The 27,809-nt window shown below is 36.3% G+C and overlaps 1 protein-coding gene across 1 annotated transcript in view; it reads left to right on the top strand.

The window, feature by feature from the left end:
• WDR27 (WD repeat domain 27) overlaps positions 1–27,809 on the top strand; it is a gene marked incomplete at its 5' end in the record, with an annotated part of 54,066 nt that overhangs the window by 19,864 nt on the left and 6,393 nt on the right. Inside the window, 5 exons of the mRNA XM_029084834.1 lie at positions 417–550; positions 6,628–6,725; positions 7,028–7,149; positions 16,937–17,034; positions 27,072–27,174. Coding sequence (XP_028940667.1) covers positions 417–550; positions 6,628–6,725; positions 7,028–7,149; positions 16,937–17,034; positions 27,072–27,174 — 555 coding nt within the window. The remainder of the gene's footprint in view (positions 1–416; positions 551–6,627; positions 6,726–7,027; positions 7,150–16,936; positions 17,035–27,071; positions 27,175–27,809) is intronic.

Genomic DNA, 27,809 nt, shown 5'->3' on the forward strand with positions numbered 1-27,809 from the left:
ATTTTCTTAAATTAGGCTTTTATCATGACAATATATGAAAGGAAAAAAAAACTCCAACCTTGGTAGACAAAACTAGTGGGCATGTCTGGAAGTTTTGGTTTTATTGTCTGCTCTGTATATTCTATTTTCACTATCTCAGTTCTGCTTGACTTTATAGTCTACTCCCCAGTTCAAATGGAATTTTAGAATATGAGGCTAGATTGTATTAGATTTAATTGACTACAGATACTATTAACTTCAGTGCCAACTAATTTAAGTAGAATGAAAACTTTATTTTGAGGGTAATAGATGTCAAAAATAGGAAGGGCCACTGCACAGAAGGTTAAGAGGGAGACTATGCCTTAACACCAGGAATCTCAGACAAAAAATATTCCTTATCTTAGAATCTATTCTTAAAAATTTACTTTGCATTTTAGGGCAAAGAAATGTTCCATAAGACTGTACGCTTTGCACAGTTTTATTTTATGGATACATTTATATTGCTGTGTTGTGGAGCTGAATTTCATCTATTAAGTTTCCATCTAGACACAACCAAGGATGACCTCAAACGGTGAGTACAATTTCGCATTAACAGACCAATGAAAGTCCTTGTACTGTTTGATCTGGGATTTTTTGGGTGATGAGGTGAGCTGGGAGGCAGGAATATTACAGAAGTAAAAAATTGAATGAATAGTAATAGAGAAAAAGAAAAGACATTTCAAATAATACAGTGCATGCCGTAACTGCTGCAAACACTGTTTTACTGTTACCACTGGGACCTTCTGCATGTTTACATGTTAGTGTGCATTAATGTCTTATGTTTGAGTAGCTATTGCAAATCTTTCTCTTGTGGGAATATTTCTACCTACTCTTTCTTTCGGAGACTCCAACATGCTGTGACTGTTTTCTTCCTTCTCTGTCAAATGGAAGTAGATCACTTTCATAATCGTCACTGACTTCACAACTGTTGTATTGAATCGAACTACTTTTCTTATCATCCTATTTTGTCATTGTGTTTCTTCATTGTTAGTCATCCTTCATGCACTTTTTACTAATACTATTCTATTATCATTATATGGCTCCTTCTTTCCAACTTGGAATCAGTTCTTTTATGAAATGTCTGATATACCTTTTCTGTTGTTGTTTATGATTGGAGCTAAAACTGTCCTTGTACTAAGTTTCTCTGCACTTCATTTGCTCTTGCTGGTTTTCAGCAGTATTTGTGTATATGAGACTTTGTTACATTCAAATATATATACATGTATGCAGGTATATATGGACATGTTTAGACACAATAGCATTTAAAAAAAAACCTTGAAGAGATATTTTTCTTTGTCTGATATTATGACTTTAGATTTTGAGTGAAAGGATATACAGGATTAAGGTTACAACATTGAAATCTATTAGTTGATAATGTGAATGGTGTGTCCTGTCTATTAATGATATTCAACAGTACTGGGCTGCATCTTCACATAGGAAAAAACTGGCCTATTTCCTTGGTAGTTTTGCTGCTGCACAGAAAAACATACTAATCACAGGCTTAAATATATTTTCGAACAGGAGTGCTTTCCTGGATTGAGACATGAACCTGGTAGGTGGAATTCATTGAAGCTTTAAATAGTAGTACAGAAAAGAAGAAAAAATGCCAAATTATATCACTCCTTTAAAATACACCTTTTTTTTTAAAGAACAGAAATTCCTTCTTATTTGAAAAAGTAGCTAATGGATTATGATCTAAGTTATGTTTATAAATTCTTCAAAATGGTTAATTTATTATGGTTTTCAGTCACCTACTTGGTTTTACAGTTCATCCACTGTCATTTGTGTTTCTTTATCTTCCATTTCTGTTCAAAATCCTTGATGAAGGGTGTTGTTGTGGCTCTTATTATTTCAATCATATACTCTATTTGGAATGGGAATACAGTAAATAGACTGGAAAACTAAATACAAAGGAATACAGAATTTCCTGCTTTGATTTTATAGTAAATGTGTTACATTAGGAAGATAAAACTAATAGAATAAAATGAAAATACTGAAATATAGACATAAGTTCTTTTGAAATAATTTTTTTCCTCTTGACTTTCTTTCCTCATAACTGATTCTACAGAGATCTCATGTTCTGAAGTATTTACCCTGTAGCAAAGTATATAACGTACAGGAGGAACCTGAAAGGCAGGAAAGGTGATTCCTGTTCCTGGTTTTGCATGAAATCTGTTCATAGCATTAACAAGCAGTATTTGGAAACTGAGGCAGACAACTACTTCTCTCATACCATTCTTAACTCTTAAAATTTATACAGGCAATCAAGGAGGAACTTAGAAAAAGAAGATGGAGAACAATATTCTGATCTTTTTCGATCCTTGCCTTTTCTGATTATTTTTCAGTTTTAAGATTTAGTTAAAGGTAATTTTTCCTTCTATTCATGGGAGCTTAGGCATTAATAAGGAACTTTTATTGTAGTATATAATGTGCTGGCTCTAGACATTTCCCTTTTTTTTAAAACAAATACCCATGCCTCCCAGAGGAAGTTATCCAGTAAGCTGAAGAAAATCCATACTCCAGTTCCTGTTGTGGAAGACTTGTCTGAACTACCTTTGAGCTAGTTAGTTCAGAAACTAATGGTAGTATGGAACTTGATGTGACTGTAAAACCCACTCAAGCAATTTTGCAAGGACTTGGGCACTGAACAGCTGTGTTCTGTGTTGCTCCAGTTGCTTTGTTAGAAGCATAAAATATCCTGGTTTAAGGCTGTTAAAGTATGTATGATTGATTGTGCTTATAGCAGAATTTTGTTATTGCAATGCTCTCAGTATTTCTTGATGCATTAACACTAACTCAAAAATATGCAATTAGACTCTCTGGGATATTAATGTAATGCTAAAAGACCAAACAGACAATTGCAGACATTACAACAAATCCACAAAACAGTCTGAGGTTTGGTGATATATATCTATTAAAAAAGGTATTAAAGGTTACTTTGCTTTGACATTTTCTTGTAGATTCCCTCCAGTTCACTTCCCAGCATTTCTTTCCTTTATGGAGCACTGTATCATTCCTTTTGTTTATCACAACTCTTTCATTCTGCCTTCTGAGTCAAGTTTGGAAGAATGCTTGAAGGGAAGTGATTCAAGAAGATGCTAGATCTAACCCCAAAGCATGCTTTATACCCCTAATTAGAAGGGCATGGCAATGCAGTCTGGGTAACCAATAGATTTGCTACTGTATTTCAGAGGTGAAGACAGTACAATGACAAATCGCATCACTGTTTCTCTGTGGAGAGTTTTCAAAGAACTCTCCATAAGTATTAAGTAACTAAGAATCACAACAACTTAATTAAATGGTTAAATATTGGTTCAGTTGTAGAGGTGAAACTGAGAAGTGGAAATAAGAAAAAAGAATGTTATATTCCTTACTGGTTTATTTAAATATATCCTTATTTAAAAATGTCATAGAGGAGATTTATTGCAGTTCTGGGAATAGGATACAGATCTCCTGACTTCTGCTTCTATGATTAATCTCAAAATGATTCACAAATTAAACAATTTTCTTTACATTCTCAAAAATTATGAACTATTGAATTTCTACACTCGTCAGCAGTTGTGCTTGCTGATATAAGTGTAACTATTTGCTATTCAGTTTGTTGTTTTTTTTTTTTAATTCTTAATTTCTAATTCACATAAGAATTTGAGCAGAACAAAACATCTATGGGTTGTTATTTAATTTTTAAAGTTTTATGTGTTGTTTTAAAGATCAATATAAGCAATTTGAAAGGAATTTAAAAAGGAGAAAATTGTATTCCAGAAACAGAGCCTTTTAAAGCTATTATATTTAGCAACTGGTTGCAGTAATCATACATACAATAAGGCAATTAATGATAAAATATCTACTCTGATGAAATAGGAAACTATACCAGAACATATTATAAATGGGTAGAGCAAAAGCTGTGCTAAAGTGGGTTTAAAATTTAGTATGTCTAATGAGACATAAGAGAGTGTTCATTTCAGTTCTGAAAAGTTAATGTTTTACAGGATAATTATTTTCATGCAAACCACTTTAAGCCACTTTAAACTTTTTAAGTAAATGGGCTGCACAGACCTGATTCAGCAGTATGATAATAAGAATATTCTAAGCTTGTTTCCTTTGAGCTTTAGCCTTTAGAGCAAAGAATTAACACTCTTTGTTTTTTGTCAGAAGCAGAATGGAAACTAGATGAGAAGTATATGAGTCAAGATGAATTCTAACAACACTCAAACAACAACCATCTCTTAAATGCTTTACATTTTCTGGTGCTTGTATTTTCTTATGTCTAAGCTTCATTACATAGGGTCAGTGAATGACATCCACCCTCCTCTGTAGTGTAAAAGAGAATATTTTTCAGTTATGATGGATTGTATGCATTCCAGAAGATGAAGTGATTATTTTTGTTTTCATGTAACTGATTTTCTTATTTTACTGAACTCAAGGCTGTGTCTGGAAATGTATAATGGGACTACTATTTGAAGATTAGTTTTTACAGTGCATATAAAAATGCTTTTAACAGCCTGAAACCTTATGATCTCTTATACTGTGATGTTTGATGTTGTCACTTAGTTTTGACTTTGTCATGTGCAGCCATTTTCCTTAAAATTTTAATTGTCAGATCTGCATCCAACTGTTTTGTTGTTGTTGCTCTTGGTTTTGGGATGGTTTTTTTAGGTGTCTATTTATCTTCTGGTTTTAACATAGTAACGTACTTCTGTGCATTGAAGTTTTTGTGTGTCATCAAAATGATTCTACTTTATCTGTTTCTCCCGAAAAATGCTTTCAGCAAAGGACTTTTGATCTGCTGGAAAGTAGAGACATCAGTCTCTGCAATCAATGCAGGGAGTGTTTTTATCTTAGAATCTAGTTTTATATTTTATTTCTGAAGATATGCCAGTCTTCTGAAAACAACTATGTACTTTAAATGTATTCCCCAAAAATTATTACATCCCCAAAGTATGCAGTATATAAGAGATTACAGAGATTAGTAATTTACACTGTTGTCAGGATTCTGTTTAAGGCCAGGCTGGATGAGGCTTTGAGCAACCTGATCTAGTGGAAGGTGTCCCTGCTGATGGCAGGGGGATTGGAACTAGATGATCTTTAAGGTCCCTTCCAATCCAAACCATTCTATGATTCTATGATTCTATGATTCTATGATTCTATGATTCTATGATTCTATGATTCTATGATTCTATGATTCAGATGTTCTAAGGCATTAAAGGAGGACAGAATTGTAGTTTTGAGTATATCAACACAAATGTTATTTTATTTGGGTACCTGATCTGTAAGATTGTCAGCTAAGATTATGTGCTGTACATAGAATTGGAGAACCAGAAAAAATGTAGTAAGAAGATATTGTTCATCTATTTTTTTTTGTCTCCATCACAAGATTTTCTGTAGCTTGAGGAGGTGTTAGTCTAATTTAAATGATTTTTAGGGTGCATTTATGCTACAGTAGCCTCTCCTGTGTGTGGCAGTGCATTCATATTGGAAACAATGTAAAAAATTACTACCTTCAAAACACTACCCCCCCCTCCCAGTTTTATTGCTGAGCTGGGCATTATATATTATAACTATTATATATTATAACTATTATATATTATAACTATCTCTTTAGATAGTTTGGGTAAGTGGTCATACCTATGTCCTCATCTGACCTCTCACACCCCCCCAGCCTGCTCACTCTGGGGGCACAGTAAGAAACACAGAATATCTTAATGCTGTGCAGACACTGTTCACTGTTTTGGTCACAAATGTAAAACACAGTACCATACAAACTACTATGAAGAAAATTAACTCCACCCCAACCAGACCCAGTATAGTTATTAACAACTGTGTTTATATTCCTCAGGTGACTTCTTCTATGGAAATCACACTCTTCTTGCCCAATATATCCATATCCATATCCATATCCATATCCATATCCATATCCATATCCATGGAGGAATGTTTTCTGTTGGCTTTGGTAGTTTTAAGATCAGGACCATGTTGTCTGTGCTGATATATTTCAGTGGACAGGAAGATCTAAGCAGTTTGAATCACAACACAGTTCTACATTCTATAAATAAGTCTGAAGCCATTTTAAAGGACTTGGCATGTCTGCAACATCTGCATGGAGCTGGCAGATATTCCATAGGACTTGAGGAGTCCAGTGCATGTTGGGAAGCCAAATTCCTTTGGTAGTGTGTGATCAGCCCCTTGTTCTGTTCCCATCTAAGTGGAAATCATTATTTCCTCACTGTTTTCTTTTCATTTTCTTTCTTATTGCCCCTATAATCAGCACATGAAATGCTATACTGAAACTAGTGGTATTTCTATTTCTGGTTTTTGATCATAGATACTTCACAATTTTTTTTTTTCTTCAACAATTTCAATATACATACAGGATTATTTTAGTGCTCCAAGTTGATGGAAGATCTATCTTAGGTATAGGAATATCATGTTTCTTTTAATTCAAATTAGTTTTAATACCAAGTTTTTTAATAGAGTTCAGCAATGAGTCAAAAGGTCTGTAATTTTTAATAATGAAAGAAAGCATTTTGGTGATTCCAATGAGAGTTTACTGATGGTCACAAATCACAACTTTTTTCATTAACACTATCATTCATTTGATATTTTTTGCAGATACAAGAATAGAAGTGTTTACAAATTGGTACAGAAATTTTCCATGGCTTCGACCATGGAGATTACCAGCCTTTCAGCAGTAAATGATTTCTACTCTTGTATCCTTCATATTTCTTATTTCCTTCATAGTTCTTTGGATTTAATGGCATGGAAATAACTTCAGTTCTAGTAATTAGCATTTGATTCTTTACTACTCTTTATCTTTTAAGTAAAAATGATGCATTTTTTTGTGGTATTGAACTTCAGCCTTGAACATACACTTTTTGGGACTGTATGAATTTTGGTGCTGCTTGTAGAGCAGTAGATATGACAGAATCTTGATATCTAATCTGTTACCTTGTCTATCTATATGCTTTTGTTTGTTTAGATCAGTTTAACTTTAACACAGAGCACTGTGCAGATATTGTACTTACAGCTGGCAGCAACCGAGCATTGGAAGTTTTTGACCTCAACGCAGGCTGCAGCACAGCAGTGATACCAGAAGTTCATACTAGATCAGTTCATCAGATCTGCCAAAATAAGGTATATACTTTATTGAATTTTATTTGTAGTACCACTACAACTCCATCAACAAATAAATGGAAGGCTAAACATATAATTGATAGTAATCAATAGTTTTTTATATGTTAGGGAGGATGAGCAAGTCATGTCTGTGTGATAAAAGCACCCAGATCTCATTTGTTCTCTAGGGTAAGGCAGGGAGCAGTGAGAATGACTGAACAAGCTTGCTATTAGGGAAGTGTATATTTCCCTTTGCCTTACTTGCTCCAGACTGTAATACTATATTTTAGCAGGAACTTTTCCTTATGTAACTGTTCTCTTATGGAGTTGAATATGAAGTCATCTGATTTATTCTAAAAATTCAGAAACAGCAACGACAACGAAAAAATGCTCAGTACTGCAATAGAATAGATGATTTAAAACCCCTCATCCTTGTTCTTTATTTTTTCTTGAAGATTCATTTGAATGCTTGGAGGTCTTATGATACCGTACATGCTGGAATGCCTACTGTGTTAAGTTTGGTTGAGTGTGGTTCTTCATTCCCAGTTGGAAAGTCCTAGCTGCTGTGGGTTTAAAACAGTTCCTTATTACTACTTTTGTAGAAATCTTTGTGGGTTTTCCTGAGAGATGTGATCTGGTAAAACATTTAAAATTGTTCTAACTATTTCAGTACTATTTGCAACACATCTAGGCTTAAAGTTCTGTCTTTTCTTTTTGCTGAGTCAGCTTAGTGGCTTCAGGTTATTTAATCAAGAAAAACTTTAAAGCTGTAGGCGAGTATTCACTTGGGAAAAAAAGTAGAGGTATGTGGTATAGCAAAGAAAACTGACCATTTTTGGAGAAAATTATAAATCCAGGTTCTCTATTTTTTCAGTTACATAAAGTATTAATACTTTAGATAAGTCAATGGGAAAATTACATATCGACTATTTTGTTGCAGTTGTATAGTTTAAAGCTGCTAGGCATAGAAGTATGCAGAATGCTGTGTGTAAATTACATCCAGTTTAAAGTGTGAAACATACTGGAATCTAAGGTTAGCTAGTGAGGAGAGGTGGTACAATAGAAGCAAATCTGTGGATTGAAACAGTTGATGCTGAAGATCCAGTGCCTACACAACAAAATTTATGGAAATTTTCCTTCAGACTAACCCTAGTCTTGTCTTGTGGAATGGATGATCATTAGTGATTGCAGTGTATATGTTGAAGTGTATTTTCTGGTTAAAATTCATGCAAATCAATTCCCAAATTCCGAGACCGCTGTGTGGTGCTACCTGGACCGTTGTAAGTGAAGGATGATCAGGAGATTTCTTCTTTAAACAAACAAATAAACAAATCTATTTAGAAGGTCCTGCAAAGCACTAAGGAAGGTATGTTCCAGTGAAGCGTGGGAGAAACCTGCTAGCAAATTATATAGGATGTTCTACATCTATGTTACACATCTATGTTTCTACATAGATGAACAGCATGGTATTCTGTTATTTCTGATTTTGGACATCAGCAGCTGTAAGCAAGTACATATAATTTGCAATGTAATGACTTCAACTTTAATTTTTTTTTTGGTTCATTTTAGAGATTGTTTGCAAGAATTGGCAATATGTGAAATTCATCTCAACCTGAATTGTGTATTTGATTAAGCTTATTTTATAATTTGGTATATGTTCTTTTCACAGCAGACGTTGTCTGATATATAATAGAAGAGTATTCTGAATCTTCCTAGTTTAGCTGGAAATATTGCAAATATGTATATAAAAATATAAATATATATGTATATTAATATAAAAAAATGGCTGCACTGACTGTTACAAAGTATATCTCTTAGAAGATGATGGGGTGGGACACCCATTTTAATGTAATTTCTGTTTCTTTTTAGAATTCTAGTACTCTAAAAGTGAAAATATATTTAGAAGATAATAAGTCTTGCTACATCTGTATGACATTAATCAAGCAGCGTAGACTGGGAGTGAAAATTAAATAAACTTGTCATATTACTTGTATGTGCATATAAGCTACTGCTAAATCAATGTTTCTGTGAAGATACTCACAGATTATCCGTATGACACTACAGAAATCTAGAATGTGCTATAGGGAAATGTTCAGAGGAACATTCAAACATTTAAATGTTCATCTGAATCGAAGAACTGTTTCCTTACTCTCTTGTCTAATTTCCTGTGGCCTATTAAATAAAATTAATTTAAAAGTCTTGTATCTCTCAAGAATCAAGAATTTTTTTGTTGTTGTTGTTTTGCTTATCAAAATCTAGAGTAATTGCAATGAAGCCAGAGTAGAATTCTTTATAGTTGCTCCTCTTGAAATATGCCCAAAATATACTGACTAAAATCATTGAGTTTACCCACACTCCCCCAAATTCTCTGATGACCATAGATGGTCAGAATAATCACTGTACATTTAGTAGAGAATAGCACATCCCTTGTTGCAGTGGCAGTTATCAGTGTGATGATCCAGTAATGGTATGTTGAAGATGATAAACCACCCTACTGAATCATTTACTTGCTACCGGTTATCTTTCTTTAGCAGAGTTTTGAATCTTCCTGATTGTAATCAGGTTGTAAAATCAGACTGTATCCTTGCCTGACATATTCAATCTGCAGTCTCTGTACAGATGTAAGTACAGCTGATGAAAACTTGTCCCTTATCTGAAGCTTGAATTATGCAAGGTAATCTCTATTCTTGTTAACACTTTGTGAAATATCACAGATGAATGTTGAGTACATAGTCATATAGTGTACATATATAGAATAAATACACGGAGTGATTGCTATGGTAGTCTAGCAAATTGCTGCAGTGGTCCCTATTTTCAGGTGAGGTGTGCATCTGGTGGTGGTTCTGCCCATTCTTACTGACTCTTCTCCCTCTTTTTTTTTGACAAGAACAGTGGCAGCAATTAGGTGGGGTCTTCCAGCTTGTCCTCTATCTTGTCATTATTCTCCCTTTCTCACTGGCAACCTCTGTGATGACTGTTCTGTCTCAAGCTTCCTGACAATTTGCTAGAGCTCCAGAATAACCAACCTATGGTTGAAACCTGCTTCTCTGATCCTGTTTCTGATCCTGTTTTCTCTGATCCTGTTTTCTCTGATCACTTGACCAGTTTACATCTCCAAACTTATTTTACTAGCTGAACCTAGGCTGTATCTCTCTATATCATTACAGGTGCTCTGCCTTTGCACCTATGAGTCTTCACTTCTCCACCTCCTACAACCTCTTACTTTTCTCCTCCTTCTTGTACTTAATTTCCTCACTGTAGTTGAATCCTCCCCCTGTGCCCCCAATACTGTCCCAGTCATCTACAACCATGTAGATTACTGTTGTTCCCAGAGCTCCTTTGCCCCAACTATGTCTTCCCTTCTCACCTCCTTGAACTTCAGTGTCCTGCAAGGGTCCAGAGGAGGCAGATGCAAGGACTGGAAGGAACTTGTTTTGGGGAGGTAATGGCCATGAGGGAGTAGAAGGATGCAGGGAAGTGAAGAGAGTGGCATCAGTAAAACTCACTCCCAGAAGGTTGGGAATTCCACTTTAGTATGAAGAATATTTCTAAACATCTTTAAACTAAATGAAGTAGCTCAGTTAGAGAGTTTTCCCCTTTTAAAATCAGCTTTTAATGCAAAGGATTACTTCAGAAATGGAAAATTCAATAGTACAGTGATGAAGAAAAAATATAAAAATTACACAGAGGCTAGGGAAAAATAGTCAATACGGTGACTCTGAGCAGAGAGAAATATAAGAAAAAAAATCTTGCCTGGTAAATCTTTAAAGATAGTAGTTTCCATTTTTGTACTAAGTAAGAAGCTGCCCTATGTTGAGACATTTATTGTGAGATGAAAAAGAATGAATACAGTGAAAATATATCTGCACACTAGCCTCTCATAATGATGGAAAGTGTACATTGCTGTACTTAATCTTTCCTTTATATTTGTTAACTGTAGGAATAGCCAAATGTCTTAATACTACCCTGTTCGATTTAGAAACTTTAAATTTGAACAGTGGTTGAAAATCACTTATGTCTACATGTACATGCTGATTATGTAAGAATGCAACACTGCATTATACATTTCCATCTATCGTATTTCAGTGACTTGATTGTGTTTTCTTCAGGTCTTTCCTTATATTCTACATAACAGTATTCTGTGTTGTGAATTTTTGTTATTTTCTCAACATCAAGGAAAGGAAATCAGAGCAAGAATGGGAGACATATTCTGAAACTTATAAAAAGGCCATTTTAGAGCTAGACTTATGAGACTGTGACAAATTTAAAGTACTGGATGAAGAAAAACAGTAGAAGGAAAGAGGAAGTTGGGAAAAATTGTAACAGAAAAAAACTCACCTAGGGAAGAAGGTATTCTGGGTAGTGTACTTGCTACCAGATTTTTGTTTATATATTTGTATTACCTGTGGCACATTACTTCCTATTTGTTATCTACTTTAGATTAGTACATTTATTTAGGATTTGATATATAAAGAACCCTCAGTCCTGGATCCAAAATAGTGCAGCTTAGCTTACTGAAGTCCAGGAGGGGAAACCACAAAAGACATGCCTAGCTCTTGAAGCTCCATATATAATTGAAGCTTACACAATTAAATTGCTTGCAGAACTTTGGGCTTTATACTGCTTGCTTAGAACCTCTATAATCTTGATTTAATTGAGCATATTCATGTTTATTATTCCAAACCTCAGTGTATTTTTGTTTCCTTAAAAAGCAATTTGGAAATTCACCTGAAGTACTCAGGGCATACCATATAATGATGATACAAAGCTTATCTTTCTTTGTATACAGGTTCTTCCAGCAGCAATGAAACTAGTTAAGCATCCTTTCTAAAGGATTTTAAGCCTATGCCCTTAAATATCACCTTCCAAATCCACCAGGTAACTCCAATTTGACTATTGTGCTCTTTATAACCTTCACCTCCCATATACACTTTCAGTTTTGTTCTGTATGTTCCCTAAGCATTCCTCCCCTATCACAACTTTATCTTCTTGTCATGTTCTTATTATTAGTTGACTGTTCTAAATTACTCTTGTGTTGGCTGCCTAATGGCTTGTCAAACAAAATCACTTTCCTTAATGGCTGTGCTGGTTTGAATTTATGTCTGCTAATTACTCATTTACATATATCTTGTGGAAATGTAATTATCATAAGACCTTTCTCTCTCTGTCAGATTAGATTTAAATAGTGAAGCAAGTTAAAAAAATTCTGGATGGGATCAGCAGACAGTACAGTTGCATAAGCATCATTTCATCAGGAAACTGGGCTAAATACTTGGTCCTTTGGAGATGTGATACTGCTGCAGGTTCATGTAATAGCTTACTTTTCAGAGAGTTTGCTTAGGAGCTGGTGGAAAGAGGTTCATTGTTCCCCTCAACCTGAGGAAACTGATGGAAATCTCCCACTTTTCAGTGACAGGCTGGTGTTGAAGGACCCTCCACTTTTTTCCCTGAACCTGTGTCTGGTTTTCAGACCTTACTCTTAAAACTGCTTATGATATTTTAGTGCAGGATGTTATTACACCCAAGTGATGTTATTGAGCCATTTTATACCAGCAAATATTCTAAGCTGATAATAACTTACATTGCTGTAAGTTATTTTATTCAACCAGTGATTTCCAACTTGATGATTTTGGTCTGATACATAAGATCACTTAATGAGAATCGATTATCAATGATTTACCAAAGAATTATGTGACTTTTCATGGTTCCATTGCTTTGCGTACTAAATTTTAAGAAACATAGTAAAATGAATTGATTGAAATATCAAAATTGTATTTGTCTTAGAGTTTAGGCACCTCTAAGATACAGAAATAAATGTCAATTTGAGATCAGACCACAAAGATTCAGAGCTTTAGTTTGAGAAATATGTTTGTAGTGCTGCAAAACATATTCTTTGAACAGGAATCTATCAGTATCAACCAGCAATATTTGGATGGTATTAGCAAACACAGTTATAATTAAATTAATTTTCAGAGAAACAACAAAGTTTCTAATTTTCTGCCCACGCTCTTTTGTTTCAAATTCATTGGTCCATTAATTAGGAAATGGACATGATGTGAAGGCTGAAAAATATAGTGGGAAACTCAGAATTTTCAGTCAGTTAACTTTTTCCTAGCCATAGTGACAAACCTGTCTGAAGGTATGTGCTTACCTGGAAGATGTGGAGTTGTTTCTGAGACATCTATTGATTGATGCCTTTAGCATATACCAGCTGCTCTGTTTGGATTATATCAATGATGTTCATATGGAATTAGTGAATGAGATAGTGATTCTGTTGAACCATGTCCTTCCTGGGGCCAAATTGTATGTGGAAGTTGCAAAGTAGTTAGTCTAGAGAGAAGCTGAGAAGGAATTTCAGTGGTGGATGAAGAAGATGATAGGGTATAGGCAAGTGATTTGTCTGTCAGGTTGAAGAATATGTTGGAATATGCTACTTTTTGCATTAGATTATCATAAATTAATGGACTATAAAAACACAAAGAAAATAAAATTCAACTTGCATATTACTCCAACTAGTATTTATTGTCTTGTCTTCTACAGTAATAATCAGTAGCAAATGTAATTTGAAGATACAAGTACACCTTTATGTTAGAAAAGTAAATTACTGACAAAATGTCGGGGCAGGGAAGGAACAAAGGGATTACAGTTTTTGTTACCTGTATTACTGTTAGTGTATTCTAAAGTAAAGGATGAGTGTATGAAGTAAATGGGTATGTGTCTGTATAACTTTTTGTATTGGACTCTGTGATCATTGCTGACTGAAGAAAGGGATGGTGGGTAAAAGTTTCAAAAACACAAAAAGAATGGGTGCTCTGTAAATTTTAACAAATACTATCCTTTGGAAAACTGCTCTTTTTCTCTTTTACAATTACTCTTATTTTTTTGTAGTTATACACAGCTAATGTGAGAATGCGTAGACTTTGTTGGGAAATCTGTTGCACAATGCATTTTAGTTCATCTATTGGAGCAGGCTGTGGTGATCTTTAGTTTAGGAAGGAAATCTGCTTAAAGCAAAGTAAGTGAAAGCTCCTTATAGTTCTTTTTAATTCAGAGTACCCCACTTTGTCTTGCTGTTTGGGGAATTCTTTTGACTAAATACTACAGCATTTTCCAGTTATACGCCAGTTTTCATAACGAATAGAAGATTCCTGGCAGTCAAGCACTGATTGCAGGAAATGACCTTGAGGTTTCTGTGATGTATTTAGCCAAATCAAGAATGTGAATGGTAGAGAAAGGAAAGGAGTTTTAACTGTTTATATATAGTTCCCTGGAGAAAGATGTTTGTAGCCAGCAAGAAGGCCAGGATTTGCCAATGCGGATGTTAAAAAATCAAAGGTTTAAAGGTAGACTGGATTTAATTATTTAAAGGTAAAAAGCCAAAATCAGCCCTGTTTTGAATAAAAGCAATTGCTACTGAAGTCAATGGAAAGTGTGTCCATTTATGCCAGGGCTAAACATGGCATAATGAAATGTTGGGCTACTCTGGTTGTCTGCATTATGTAGTTTGACTTTGTCAAGATAGTTAATTCCTTAAAATTTTGTATTTGTTCTTTTCTTATTTCTCATGTAGATTAAAATTATAAAATTATATTTACAATCTGAAAAAAGTACCTTTAAACTATAAACTGTTAGAATGGTCCCAGCTTGTGTTACATATGTGTATTTTCTACTTTAATGTGAACATATTTTTGACTCAATATTCATTCTCTGAGTGATACAGTCTTCTAATTAGTTGATGAAATCTATGGTTTGCTAGGGAATGGCCATAGAACATTTCATTTTTGTGTAATTGAGCAATATTTTGGATATGTCTGTGAAAGAGTATAAAATATTTAGTTTGTCTTGATATGAAACTTCTTTGACATGAAGCTGAGCAATATTAGTGCCTGGTATGGTTTGTTGCCCCCCAGTAATAAGAAAGTCTTGAATGAAGGTAAAAAATGTAACCTAAACCTTCCTCTAAGGACCTGGGAAAGTATTGAGGTCTTACTGCTTTTAAAGGGTTTTGATAGTGGTAACCTCAACCTTTCTTTGAAGACCTTGTAATGACTGCAAACAGATGTGAACTTAAGGTAGGGCATATTATAGGGAGAGGCTTTTGGAATTATAGTTTTTGAAGAGCCGTCTTATGAAGAAATGATGGATAACAAACACATAGGATAGGTCCTGGAAGTTTGTGTGAACTGAATCTTGTCAGCTATGCAAAGTCAAATAACACTTCTGAAGTTCTGATTAAATATCACTAGGAATAGATGAATCCAGTAGCCCAGTGGAGTTGAGAATGCTCCTAGGTGCAACCTGTAGTGAGGCTGAGCTTGTATACCCAACTGTCACGTATATGCATATATGCAGAGCTGGCCACCCAGATCAACAGAGACAGAGGCACTTAGCACTCACGCAAACACAAAGATCACCAACAGCCTCATCCTTTTCCTCTCTTTGTCTGATTAGGATGAAGGTCTTTTAGTGGGAAATATATACATAAATACAATGTGTATTGCTACAGAATCTGGGCTTAGACACAAACTGTCCAGTAACTGGCCTTGGATCTCTGCAGTCCCCAGCTGCTGGAACCTGGGCATGTGAACCCATGTTCTGGCGTTTGGCCTGAACCCTGGTTCCTCTGGTAGCCAGGTCTTCCAGATGCTTTACTCCCCAAGACACATGCATTTGTGTACCTGGCTCCCAAGCCACTTTACCTAATGCTGAACAGTCCAACTTGAAGTTTGATAGCAATCACACACTGGCTTATGCACCCACACTTGCCCCTCACTTGCTCCGGTTGTTTGGACCACAGATACTTGGTCCAACATCAATTGCTGGCATTTAACTTCATTCACTCCAGCCTTTCCAGTTCTTTGCCCCCAGACCAACAGGCAGTCTGATCCAGGGCCCCACTCCAGTTGATGGCACCCAGACCCTCACTTGCTCCAGGGCACACAGGCCTCTTGTTGTGCCCTATCCAGTTACTGATCCTCCATATACATATATGCTGATGAGTAGAGAGTCCCTTCACCCAGGAAAATAGCTAGAAGTGGAGTTCAATAAGAAGACAAGAAGGGCTTTTCTGATCAGGTAAAGGGCATGGCCCAATGCACTGACCAGCAGTCTCTTTACACACAACGGGCTCCTTTTATTCCCTTTCCCCTCTATTTTCCCATACTTGTTCCTTCACAAACCACTTTGATCCCTCCCTTTCCCTGCCCCTATTTCTTCCCCTAAACATCCCATAATGTCTTGTGCAATCACAAAATAATCTTCCCCTACATCCCATAATGGATCCCATAGTCTGATAGGTAGTAATCCCCATCAGTCTGTGAGATGACCCAGAGAGCCTTTCCTGTTGATGCATCATGGTGGGTGTCATCCCTAGACCAAAGCACTCATGACTGTCCTGGGACAACACTTAGAGGGTCAAGGCAGTGCTCCATTTCTCTCATTGGGCTATGGGAGTTCCTCCACATGCCAGCTTCCCTCTGTGCTCCTTTCTGTGCAGACAAACATTTTATCACATAAACTAACAAACACTTGTTTAATTTTTAAATGAACTAAATTCTTCACTGAGAAGGTATTCTGTCACTGGGAGAGGCTTGCCAGGAAAGTGGTCATGACACCAAGCCTGTCAGAGTTCAAGGAGCCTCTGGATGACACTCTTAGTCATGTGGCTTAGTTTTAGGTAGTCCTGCAAGGAGCAGGGAGTTGGACTCAATGATGCTTAGAGATCCCTCCCAACTTGAGATATTCTATGGTTCTATAAATATTTAGTGCCACGAGAATAGTTATCTTCAACTGCTTTTGTATGTTGCAGGGGTCATCATTCAGCACTCAGCAACCCGAAGCTTACAATCTTTTCATGACCACAGCTGCAGGTGATGGCATCAAACTGTGGGATTTAAGAACACTGAGGTAAGGCTGAATTAGGCATCTTGGAATAAAAAGCCGTGTTTTATCTTTATTCAGAATTGTCATACTTACTGTGATTTAACAGTAGAAATTTGGATGTAGAATGATATCTACAGTCAGGCCTTTAAAAAAGAAGGTTAATTAGAATTTACTAATTTTAAGAGAACAAACAAAATGCTGGTTCCTCAGTTGTAATGTTGTGTGGAAGTCACTAAATGGTCAAGATTTATCACCCATGTCTTAGCTACCTTTGTAGATCTAACTGTATATAAACAATAGTATATTGAACTGAATGCTAATGGTATTTCCAAAACAGCATGTTATTACTGCTAAAGGAGATAAAATTTATGATCCAACTTTTAAAATAGTTTTAAATACTTAAATAATTTTAAAATATTTTAAAATAATTGTAACAACATTATTACAAATCATGTATGTGGTGCTATAAATTTGCATAATATGTTATCATAAACTCAGAAGAAAATGCTACACTTTTTCTAAAAACTTTTCAGTGCTGTTCTTGGGAAAGCTGTGGGACAGAGGGAGAGAGTGGCAGGAAGGGGACATTGCTCAGGAAAGGAAATACTTGGGGCAATCTCTGTGCAGGCTGAAAGAATTATGTCTATAAGAAAAAGGGATTGGATAGGGAGGATGTTTAAGTTTTAAAGAGTAATTTCATATTTGCTTTGTGTGTTTGTAAACATGTTTGTTGAAAGATTTAATATACTTTTTCTAGTACTGAATTTTCTATTTAGGAAATACTTAATGATCCTTTCATTTATTTCCATATTTCTGTGGTAAGAATACATTAAACCTATAGAGGGCATATATGTTCTTGCCAAAAGCATTGCTGCACTGAATGTCAGAAAGTAATGAAACCAGAGACTGCTGGGGATGGAATTTGTTACCCTCTTATGTTTTTCTAATAAGCTGCTCAAACTGTGATGCTGGAGAGTAATGAAAAAGTAGAAAGCTTTTCACAGGTCACTTATCTGTCTTCTTTGTTTCTAAATACTAATATAAGTAGAGCAGGTGAATGGTAAAATAGTTAAAATGTAAAATCTGGGCAATCAATTAAATGAATATGTCCTGGGAAGAGGGGAATAATTTATGTATGTTCTTGCTCTATATTTAATTTGGCAAAGTCGGTGTATCTAGTGTCCACTGAGTTCTATTAGCCAAACTTCAAAAAAGTCACTCAGGTCCTTAATGACACATATTTTAAGGGTGCTTATTAGGTACTATATGTATGTGTGTGTTTGTTACACATTGCACAGTGATTAATGGTAGTAAGTGTTGTGGAGAAGAAATAGAGAAAATGAATCATTATTTTTCAATTGCTAGTAACTTTCAGGGGATAAAACCCTAATTTTTTAAAATGAAATTTTTTTCATTGCTCAGACCAGAGATTAATTCTTCTGTATTTTAAAATCTATTCATGGGTTCTCATAAGGAAGAAAACTGTTCATTTTTTCCTAATGTGTTCACCAGGTGTTTTTCACATAAATAAATTTGAAATGGCTGAGTTTGAGAAGCTCTATCTGAACTTGGAACAAGTCTCCACCAAAATGTTAGGTCTACTATACAGTCACACAGACTGAAAACTATTGCTTTTTTTTTGTTCATAGGTCTTGTCCAATCAAATCCAGTCCATCCCTTGCACTGTTGGGTGCTTACAGGAGAGATTAGTTCCTAAACAATCTTATGGTGGGCCAGTACCTTTAATCTCTTAAAAGTTGTTGATTTGTAAAGTTGGTTCATCAACCACTACTGTGTTTTGAATGGTCCCTCTGGAATGACCTTTCTTTATGTCTGCTGTGAGTTTGCCAGAATAGGGTTTGTTTAGTGAAATCATTGTCCAGTGTTCTTGAAATATAGCAAAGGTAAGTCCACCTTCTCATTTATACTGTTTGCAGCGTTGTGGGTAGTAACACTAACCACAAGATCTCAACTTTATTGTTTGTTGATTTTGTTCTAAATAGTTGCACATCTGGGCATCTGCAGTGAAAATTGTTTTGCTTTTGTTTAATCTGCTTGTTGTCCTTAATGAGTTCTATCTATTTTTACTTTATTAAATAAATACTGTAAAGTACGAAATTCTGATTAAATAGGGAAAAAACCTCCAGCATGGTGCTCCTGAAAGCTGAAGTTGAAAGCGTGGGAAGTAATTTTCAGAGTAACTCTGCATGTTTTCCCTGGGACTCTTAGTTGTTTCTCTTATTCAGTTTCTTTGATGATGGTTCCTTTTCTCATAGTTGACTGAGAAATCATAGCAGAATGCTCAGGTTCTTTTTTGATCTTCGTTTAGAGTAAATCTTGAGATATGTTATCCTGGTCTGCAGCTTTATAGGTTTTGAATACATTGATTTTTTTGCTCTGGGTTCCACAAGGTTTTTTCCATTCAGTTTTTATTATGAAACTCCATTTTTTTCCCAGTGAAAACTGATTTAACTTTTCTTTTTTTCCTGAAGTTGGTGGGAATATTTTGCAACTTCCATTTTCATCATCCTTACTGGATAAAGCTGTGAATCTGTCTGTCTCTTTCACTATTGATGATCTGGAGGCGTTCCAAGGTTGCTTCAGAGAGTGCCAGAAGGTCTTATGGGTTCCTCTGAAGGTGGTACAAGAAAAGGCATTTTAACTTTCTGATGTTGTCAGCCAACCTCACATAGCCAAGTCACCTTGCCAATAAATGAGGGAATCTTGGACACTGCTAGTGACTTTTGGATTTACTCAGATTCCTGCTTCATTTACTTTGAAATGCATAGATTTGTAAAGTTTCATCTGAAAGTTTTCTCCTGCATTCTCCTCATTTATAACTGTAGCTAAAATAAAAAAAAAAAAAGCTAAAAGCTTCAGACAATCTACAAAGCAGACTTATAAATAAAGAACCAAGGAGAACAGAACTTTTTTGGAAGAAGAACTAACTCTGGCTACTCTTAGAATCATAGAATCATTAAGGCTGGAAAAGACCTCTAAGATCAAGTCCAACCATCAACCCAACACCACCATACTCACTAAAACATGTCCTGAAGTGCCATGTGTACATATTTTTTGAACATAGCCAGAGATGGTGACTCCACCACTTCCCTGGACAGCCAGTTCCAATGCTTGGCCACTCTTTCAGTAAATAATTTTTTCCTAATATCCCATCTAAACCTCTCCTGGCACAACTTCAGGCCATTTCCTCTTGTCCTAGCACTAGTTACTTCAGAGCAGAGACCAACACCCACCTCACTACACCCTCCTTTCACGTAGTTGTAGAGAGTGATAAGATCTCCCCTCAGCCTCCTTTTCTCCAGACTAAGCAACTCCAGTTCCCTCAGTCACTCCTCATAAGACTTGTTCTCCAGACCCTTCACCAGCTTTGTTGCCCTTCTTTGGACACACTCCAACAACTCAATGTTCTTCTTGTAGTGAAGGAGTCCAAAACTGAACACAGTACTCGAGGTGTGGCCTCACCAGTGCGAAGTACAGCCTCACCTCTATCCTAGGGAAAGTGATGCCACAGTTAATCCTGGAAACTATTTCCCGGCACATAAATGACAGGGAATTAAATTGGACTAGTCAGCATTGATTCATCAAGGGGAAGTTGTGCTTGACCAATTCAATAAACATCTATGCTAAAATTACTGGCTTGGTAGATGAGGGGAGAACAGTGGATGTTGTCTACTGTGACTTCAGCAAGGCTTTTGACGCTGTCTCCCATAACATCCTCATAGAGAAGCTGATGAAGTATGGGCTGAATGAGCAGACGGTGAGAAGGGTTGAAAACTGTCTGAATGGGAACCTCAGAGAGTGGTGATCTGTGGCTTGAAGTCTAGTTGGTGGCCAGTAGCTAGCAGTATACCCCAGGGCTCAGTACTGGTTCCAATTCTGCGCAACATCTTCATTAACTGTCTGGATGATGGGGCAGAGTGTAACAAGTTTGCTGGTGACACAAAACTGGAGCATCTGACACATTGGAGGGTTGTGCTGCCATCCAGAATGACCTCAACAGTCTGGAGAAATGGGATGACAGGAGCCTCATGAAGTTCAACAAGCGGAAGTGCAAAGTTCCCTTGGTACCAAGTGCAACTCCCAGGCACCAATATATGCTGGGGGAAGAGAGGGTGTGACTAGCTGGGAAGCAGTTTTGCAAAAAAGAACCCGGGGGTCCTGGTGGACACCAAGCTGAACATGAGCCAGAAATGTGCCCTTGCAACTAAGAAGGCTAATGATGTCCTGGGCTGCATCAGGAGGAGTGTTGCCAGCAGGCTGAGAGAGGTGGTATTTCCCCTCTGATTAGCATTGGTGAAACCACACTGGGTTTATGTGAGCAGGGAGGTTGGATAAGATGACCTCCAGAGCTACCTTCCAACCTCAACTATGACGTGACTCTGTGATTCTATGAAATTAGCATTTGCACTTCTCTGCTTGCCACAGAAATATAGAGGTGGGAAACTTGCTGGAAGAACTGATTTAATGTTGAATAAGAGAGCAGGATGGACAATAGCAGCTGAAATTGGAAATTAATTTTGAAGGAAGGAATGGGACAGTGGTGCTATGCTGTCAGTTGTGCTCATTATTTACCCAGAGGTGGGCAGAGTAGAGAAAAGTACTGCCCAGTATAGAGGTCTGAGCTGCTACTATGGGAGGTGGGGAGACAGATGTGACAGCTGCTTGATCACTGTTGCAGGTAATGGGATTGGCAGGGGCAAGGTGTTGGGAGGAGCTCCCAACCAGCACTCCACTAACACCTTTGGTGGCAGGAGCAGCCGGCCTCTCACTCACACTCTGAACCGTTGAGGAATAGATGCTCAGCTGCTCTAACGCCGTTTCATGCTGAAATAGCCATTCCTCATCTCTTTCTAGAAAAAAGGCAGTGGTTGCTCATTGGACCACAGTGAAGATATGTGAAGAATATTGGACTACTCAGACATACTGAATTTCTTCTGCAGAATACTCAGATGCATGATAATGCTTTGATGCAGAATCCCAGTGAAAATCAGTTTCACTCTCTTTAAGCCTCTGAAAAGATTTGCCAATTGTATGAAGAGAGTTTTAGACATTAAGGTAAAATCTCCAACTAGTAGTATAATCCTGTGCAACAAGATTTTAAGTTCTCCTGACAACATATTTTAGTAGAATTCCTGCAGCCACATGGAACTAATCTCGTACATTTTCTAACAATTACACTTTGAGATCCTTAGGTTTGAACCTTCGGTTTCAATGAGCAGCCCTTCTATTTTCAGATACTTTTCAGTTTGCATCTCCACTGTGAACTAACTGCTTGACATCGTTTTGAGCAAGATACACATATACACATACTCAGATTTTGCTTACTTCTTGATCTCTGCTGAATGTGAGTGATCCCTTGATTTGCTGACTTTTTTTTCCCTGGAGCTTTGAGTCTTGGATTCTGAGGGAAAAAGGGATAAAGCAGTGGTTGGAATTCCTCCAAGTTTGGGAATGGGTATGCATGGAAGTATACAGGATGTGGAACATGTGGTCCCTGCTGGATGCTGTTGGTGAAAACATGCCGAGCTCCCATGTGAAGGGTTTGGCGTGTGTTTAAAATGAAACCCAGGTGTACAGGACATCTAAGGTAACTACTACAACTGTCAAGTTATACTCAGATTACGTAGAGCTTCAATGGATCTACTGGTACTGATGTGTAGCTGAACAAATACCAGAGCACTGGGAAAAGTAATAGGCTACAAGGAAAAGTGGTTAACCTCCCCCCCCACCTCCCGCCCCCCCCCGTGTTTTGCAGTAAAGATTATTATTTTTATTTTTATTTTTTATTTTTTTAATGCAGCAAGTAGAGTGAAGTAGACTTATTTGTGAGAGTGTTCCCTGGTGTATAAAGACATGCACCATTCTGGTATCTTTCTCTTACAAAGACAGAAAACATGTTACCTTTTTTCCTAATATTCTGGAAGTTGTTTGTGACATAAAAAGATACTTAGTTTGTAATGTAGACTAAAAGCTGTGCAATGGAGAACGTAGGGAAAACCTGGCTGTTTGCTGTCCCATGCAATTACCAGATGTTTGTCATGGTAACCCCTGAAAAACTCTGACCAGAAAAGCATTCTTCAGAGGCTGGACATCATGCCAGCTGGCCATGTAAGGCTTGCAATATCCAAAATAAGTTTAATCACCACCTGTTGCTACTTTAAAAAACAAAACCAAAACAAAACAGTAGGGGAGAAAAAGAAGCCTGAAATAAGAGAACTCCTAGAATAAGCTAAAATTAAACACATATCTATTTATTCTATCATTTTTTTATCCACTTTTTTCCATTGCTGTCATACCTGGAGATATCTGGAGCTAATAGATTGCATAACAAAGTTTCTACTGGGTTCTGTGTAAATTTTAATTGGAATCAGTTCTTTTAAATGTCTGTAGAGCAGGATTTTGAGAGGGTGGGGAAGTAGCTATACTTGTAATAGAGCATACATCCTAATTAGAATGAAAAAATTGAACAGGAAAACAATTAAGAAAATAGAATCCAAGATGTTAGCACATCTTGGCTGCACTAGCACAAGGAAAACTGGGGCTGTCCTATGACTCAGACATTGCTTTATATTGCTTCAGTATAGCAGACAAAAGGTCAGTGAAAGCCTTGGAATCCTGTTAGTTCTTATGCACGTATCTATAGGTGGAGTAACTGAACTATTAGTCTCAGATGCAGAGAAGTCAAATTCTTTTGAAAGGAAGTTGTTTGCAGTGATTTATTACTAGACTTTTCTGTGAAGAAGAAACACCTCATTGAGGAAGTTAGTTTTTAGAAGTCCTGAGAATGAGATATTAAACTCTGAACACTAGTCCTGGTGGCCAGTGCTCTACTTAAGGAAGAACGGTGATCCTGAAGGTATATTCAGGAGGGACAGAGGATATATGAACTTTGTTTATTTTTTTCATGAGGAATTTTCTTTCACAGGATGCCGTTATATCTTACAAGTATACGATTAAAAATAAACTTTTTCTTCAAACGTTCTACAAATATTATCCACATGTGACAATGAGAAAAGTCACTGAGAAGGACTGTATTTTTTGGAGGACTCTGAAATTCACAAACTCTCCAAGTGTGACTCTGGCAGAGACAAGAAAAAACATTACTGAGGCTGAGTTGTGGAAGAGATCTACTCTACATAATATATAATGCTTAGTAGAAGCCTAACAGAGCAAAATCTTTCAATGCCACATCTGACAATGAAGGGGAACAGCAGACAGATGAAAAACATCATGCTTAATTTTTATTTCTGATTGTCTAAGACATTTGAAGGAAAGATTTGCCCAGAGTTACAATAATGCCTTTGCTGCTTAATCACAGAATCATATAATGATTGCAGTTGGAAAGCACCTTTGGAGGTCATCTTGTCCAACTCCCCTGCTCAAGCTAGGTCACCTACAGCTGTTTTTTTCATATCTCCAGTGAGAGAGATTCTACAAGTGCTGTGGGCAACCTGTGCCAGTGTTCAGTCACTCTCACAGTAAAAAAGTATTTCCTGATGTTCAGACAGAGCCTCCTGTATTTCAATTTTTGCCCATTGCCTCTTGTCCTGTCCCTGGGTGCCACTGAAAAGAGTTTAACTCTGTCTTCTTTAAAACCTGTCTTCAGCTCATTGATGACTGATGTCATTGTGAGACCACTCTCAATTATCTTCAAAAGTTCATGATGATCAGGAGAGGTATCTGAGGACTGAAGGAAAGTAAATGTAATTCCTACCTTCAAAAAGGGCAAGAAGGAGATCCCAGAGAACTACAGACTGGTTAGCCTCACCTTGAACCCTGGGAAGCTGATGAAGCAACTAATTCTGGAAACCATTTCCAGTAACTGAGCACAGGCAAAGATTGCCCAGTAAATCATTTCCAGTGACTAAGCACTGGCACAGGTTGCACAGTAAGATTGTGGAGTTTTGCACCTCGTAGATATTCAAAAGCCAGCCAGACATGGTCCTCAGCAACTGACTCTAGGTGAACCGGGAAGTTGGATAAGGTGACCTTTAGAGGTGCCTTCCAACATTAATCACGATGTGGTATGGGAAGCATGTGCTACCCTTTATGTTTTCTTTCAAGTTATCTTCCAAAAAGTAAAATTCTTTGAAAGTATAAATCAAATATGTATTCTGTGACTTGTCCTAAACTTTGCCTAAACTTTGGCATCATATATGTTAGAATGCTGCATTTGAGAGAAGACTGAGGTAGCTAGTATTCTCCTTCACTGTCAATAGGAAGCTTAAATAGAGGCAGGTTATTCAGTGGCCCAAATGCAGCCATTGGTTATTGAAAGTCTCTGAAAATTCATGCAAGAGCTATGTTCGAACTGAAGCTGAAGAATGTTTTTACATCTCAGTCACAGCAACTGACTGTCTTTATAAGTTACTTCTCTTTGAACTGTAGTGTTCTCTTAAACTGAGTTATTTACAACAGTTATAGGGTAAAACTAGCCTGACATGAAAGGTCTGGTTACTGTATACTCAAAATATGCATTGATATCAATAATTTTATTATACAGAAATTCAGTCATATGTATACTGTCTGTGAAAGTTTAGAGATAAAGCTCTGTAAAGTGATGTATTTTCATGCATTCAGAAATGTTTTTTTTAATGCTTTACTAAATGATAACCATTGGATCAGTCACAAAGTAATGTTTTTGTTTTAGTATGCCTGTTTCATCTGGGTGAGCAAAATCAACTTGGCATTCAGTGCATTCTTTCACATACATGTGTGTCTAAACCAGAATATCATGGTATAAAAATTTAGATTTCTGCACAGGGTTCAGTCACTGGAATTAACACAGTGTCTGTGACTTCACTGGCCAGGAAAAAGTGTATGTCATAGGTGTTGGCAGGAGATGTTACTCTTTCAAATTTGTTCCTGGACCTAGCTTACTTAAAAAAAAAAAAGAATGTATGACAACTGTATTATGGTGAAATATATGGGTTTTTTTTGTAAGGAGAAGGGCTGATTAATAGCATTCATAATAAAGGCAAAAGAAGAATAGAGATTATTTTAAGTCTGTTTTGAAGTGATGCTTCATAGGTATAAAAATAAAGCTCTGAAATGAGGTATACGTATGTAAATTATAATTCTGAATGGGGTTGAAACTTGTATTAAAATATCTTTTAACACTGAAGAAACTAAATTTAACACTGAAGCAACTCTAAATTTTCCTTAGCTTTGTAGTGACTACAAAACTGTCAGTTCTTTACAACCATGGATTTTTTTTAATATGGATCTTAATCTTCATCTCATTAAAATCATCATTATGTTTAAATAGGCCAAGTGTGCTTGGCTATCAAAAACTTACTCCACAATGCTACCTTACAATATTAACATGAAAAGTAGAAAATTAATTTCTTGCATTAAATTTAAATGCATTCCTTCCTTTAGACTCTATTAACACAGATAGGTAAGAAGTTATCTATAGTTGTATCAGTTTGGAATATCGTTTGGATATTGCCTTCTTGAATTTACAAGAGACAATAAATTAATACATGGAGTAGGAATGTAAATAGAGCAACACAGATTAAATATCCAGATTTGGGTATAAGAAAAGCAAGTAATAATTATTTATGTTATGATTCCACACACTAGATCTTTATTTGTTATAAATTAATCAAGGAATATTTCTAAAGCTTCACCAAGCAGACCGACTTTCACAACAGCCTCCCCTTAATGCAGAGGAGTTTGGCTTTCCCTGCTGAGATGGCTAACAAGAGGTAGCTTAATAGTAGGCATCAAAACTCCTAATTTCTAAATGCTAATAATTTTTCTATCTTTGTAAACAAACAAGACCAAAGCACAGTTTTAGGCATTTTCTTGGCTTAGTTTTTTGTGTTTTTTGGTTTTTTTTAGTCATCAATATTCTTTAATGTCTTTCAGTTTTGTCAAAATTCTGCCACGGAGATGTTTAAAACTCATTTTGTGGATTTGCTTTAGTAAATTTGTAGATTAAGAAAAGTGGGTAAGACTTCAGCAGGCTTTCATGAAAATGGCAGTAAAATAGCTTGTTTTCAGTTGGTGTTAATATGATTTAAATTTCTCTGAAGGTGTGAACGTCGTTTTGAAGGGCACACTACCTGCTGCTATCCATGTGGAATTGCAATATCTCCTTGTGGACGGTTTATAGCCAGTGGATCAGATGACAAATATGTAAGTAATGTTTTTTGATTATTTTCCTCCTAAGCTATAGGAACTACTCACATTGTACACAAAGTAGTCTTTTTATGCATGTTTCTAAGATTCGGCTTAACATTCAAACCTGAGTTCTATTACACTTACCTACACTTCATTTATATGTAGAAGTTACATATAGTTCCTGATCTGTATTTTATTTTGCCTGAAAAATTCCTGAACAACCAAATCTTAGTGCTCAAAGTGATTGTTAAAAGTGTTTCTGAAAGTTTTCATAGTGCTTGACCCTGAACTGCCATGTGCCAGCAAAGACGAGAAGAATGGTATGCCCTGTAGCACAGCACAGCTTTATGTAGTATGTACATATTTGACCACTAGGAACTATGTAGCAACTACACATTAATTTACTTAAGCTCTCAAATACAGGGTGATGAATCTTTCATTACTGGTTTCTTATGAACCAGTCATCTAAATAAGAAATGGAAAGTCAATCAACTGAAATTAGCACTTTTCATAATTCAGCTTAATTTTGACTGTGTGTGTTTCCTCCCCAGACAGATTCTCTTCTAATTCAATGTCAACTGTATTTAAATCATTATGCTAGCAAAGAGCCTTGAGGAAAAGTGTACTGTTACCTTTATGAGTATGCATCT

This window comes from Antrostomus carolinensis, unplaced genomic scaffold, assembly GCF_000700745.2.
Source record: "Antrostomus carolinensis isolate BGI_N321 unplaced genomic scaffold, ASM70074v2 scaffold24464, whole genome shotgun sequence".
Taxonomy (NCBI): domain Eukaryota; kingdom Metazoa; phylum Chordata; class Aves; order Caprimulgiformes; family Caprimulgidae; genus Antrostomus; species Antrostomus carolinensis.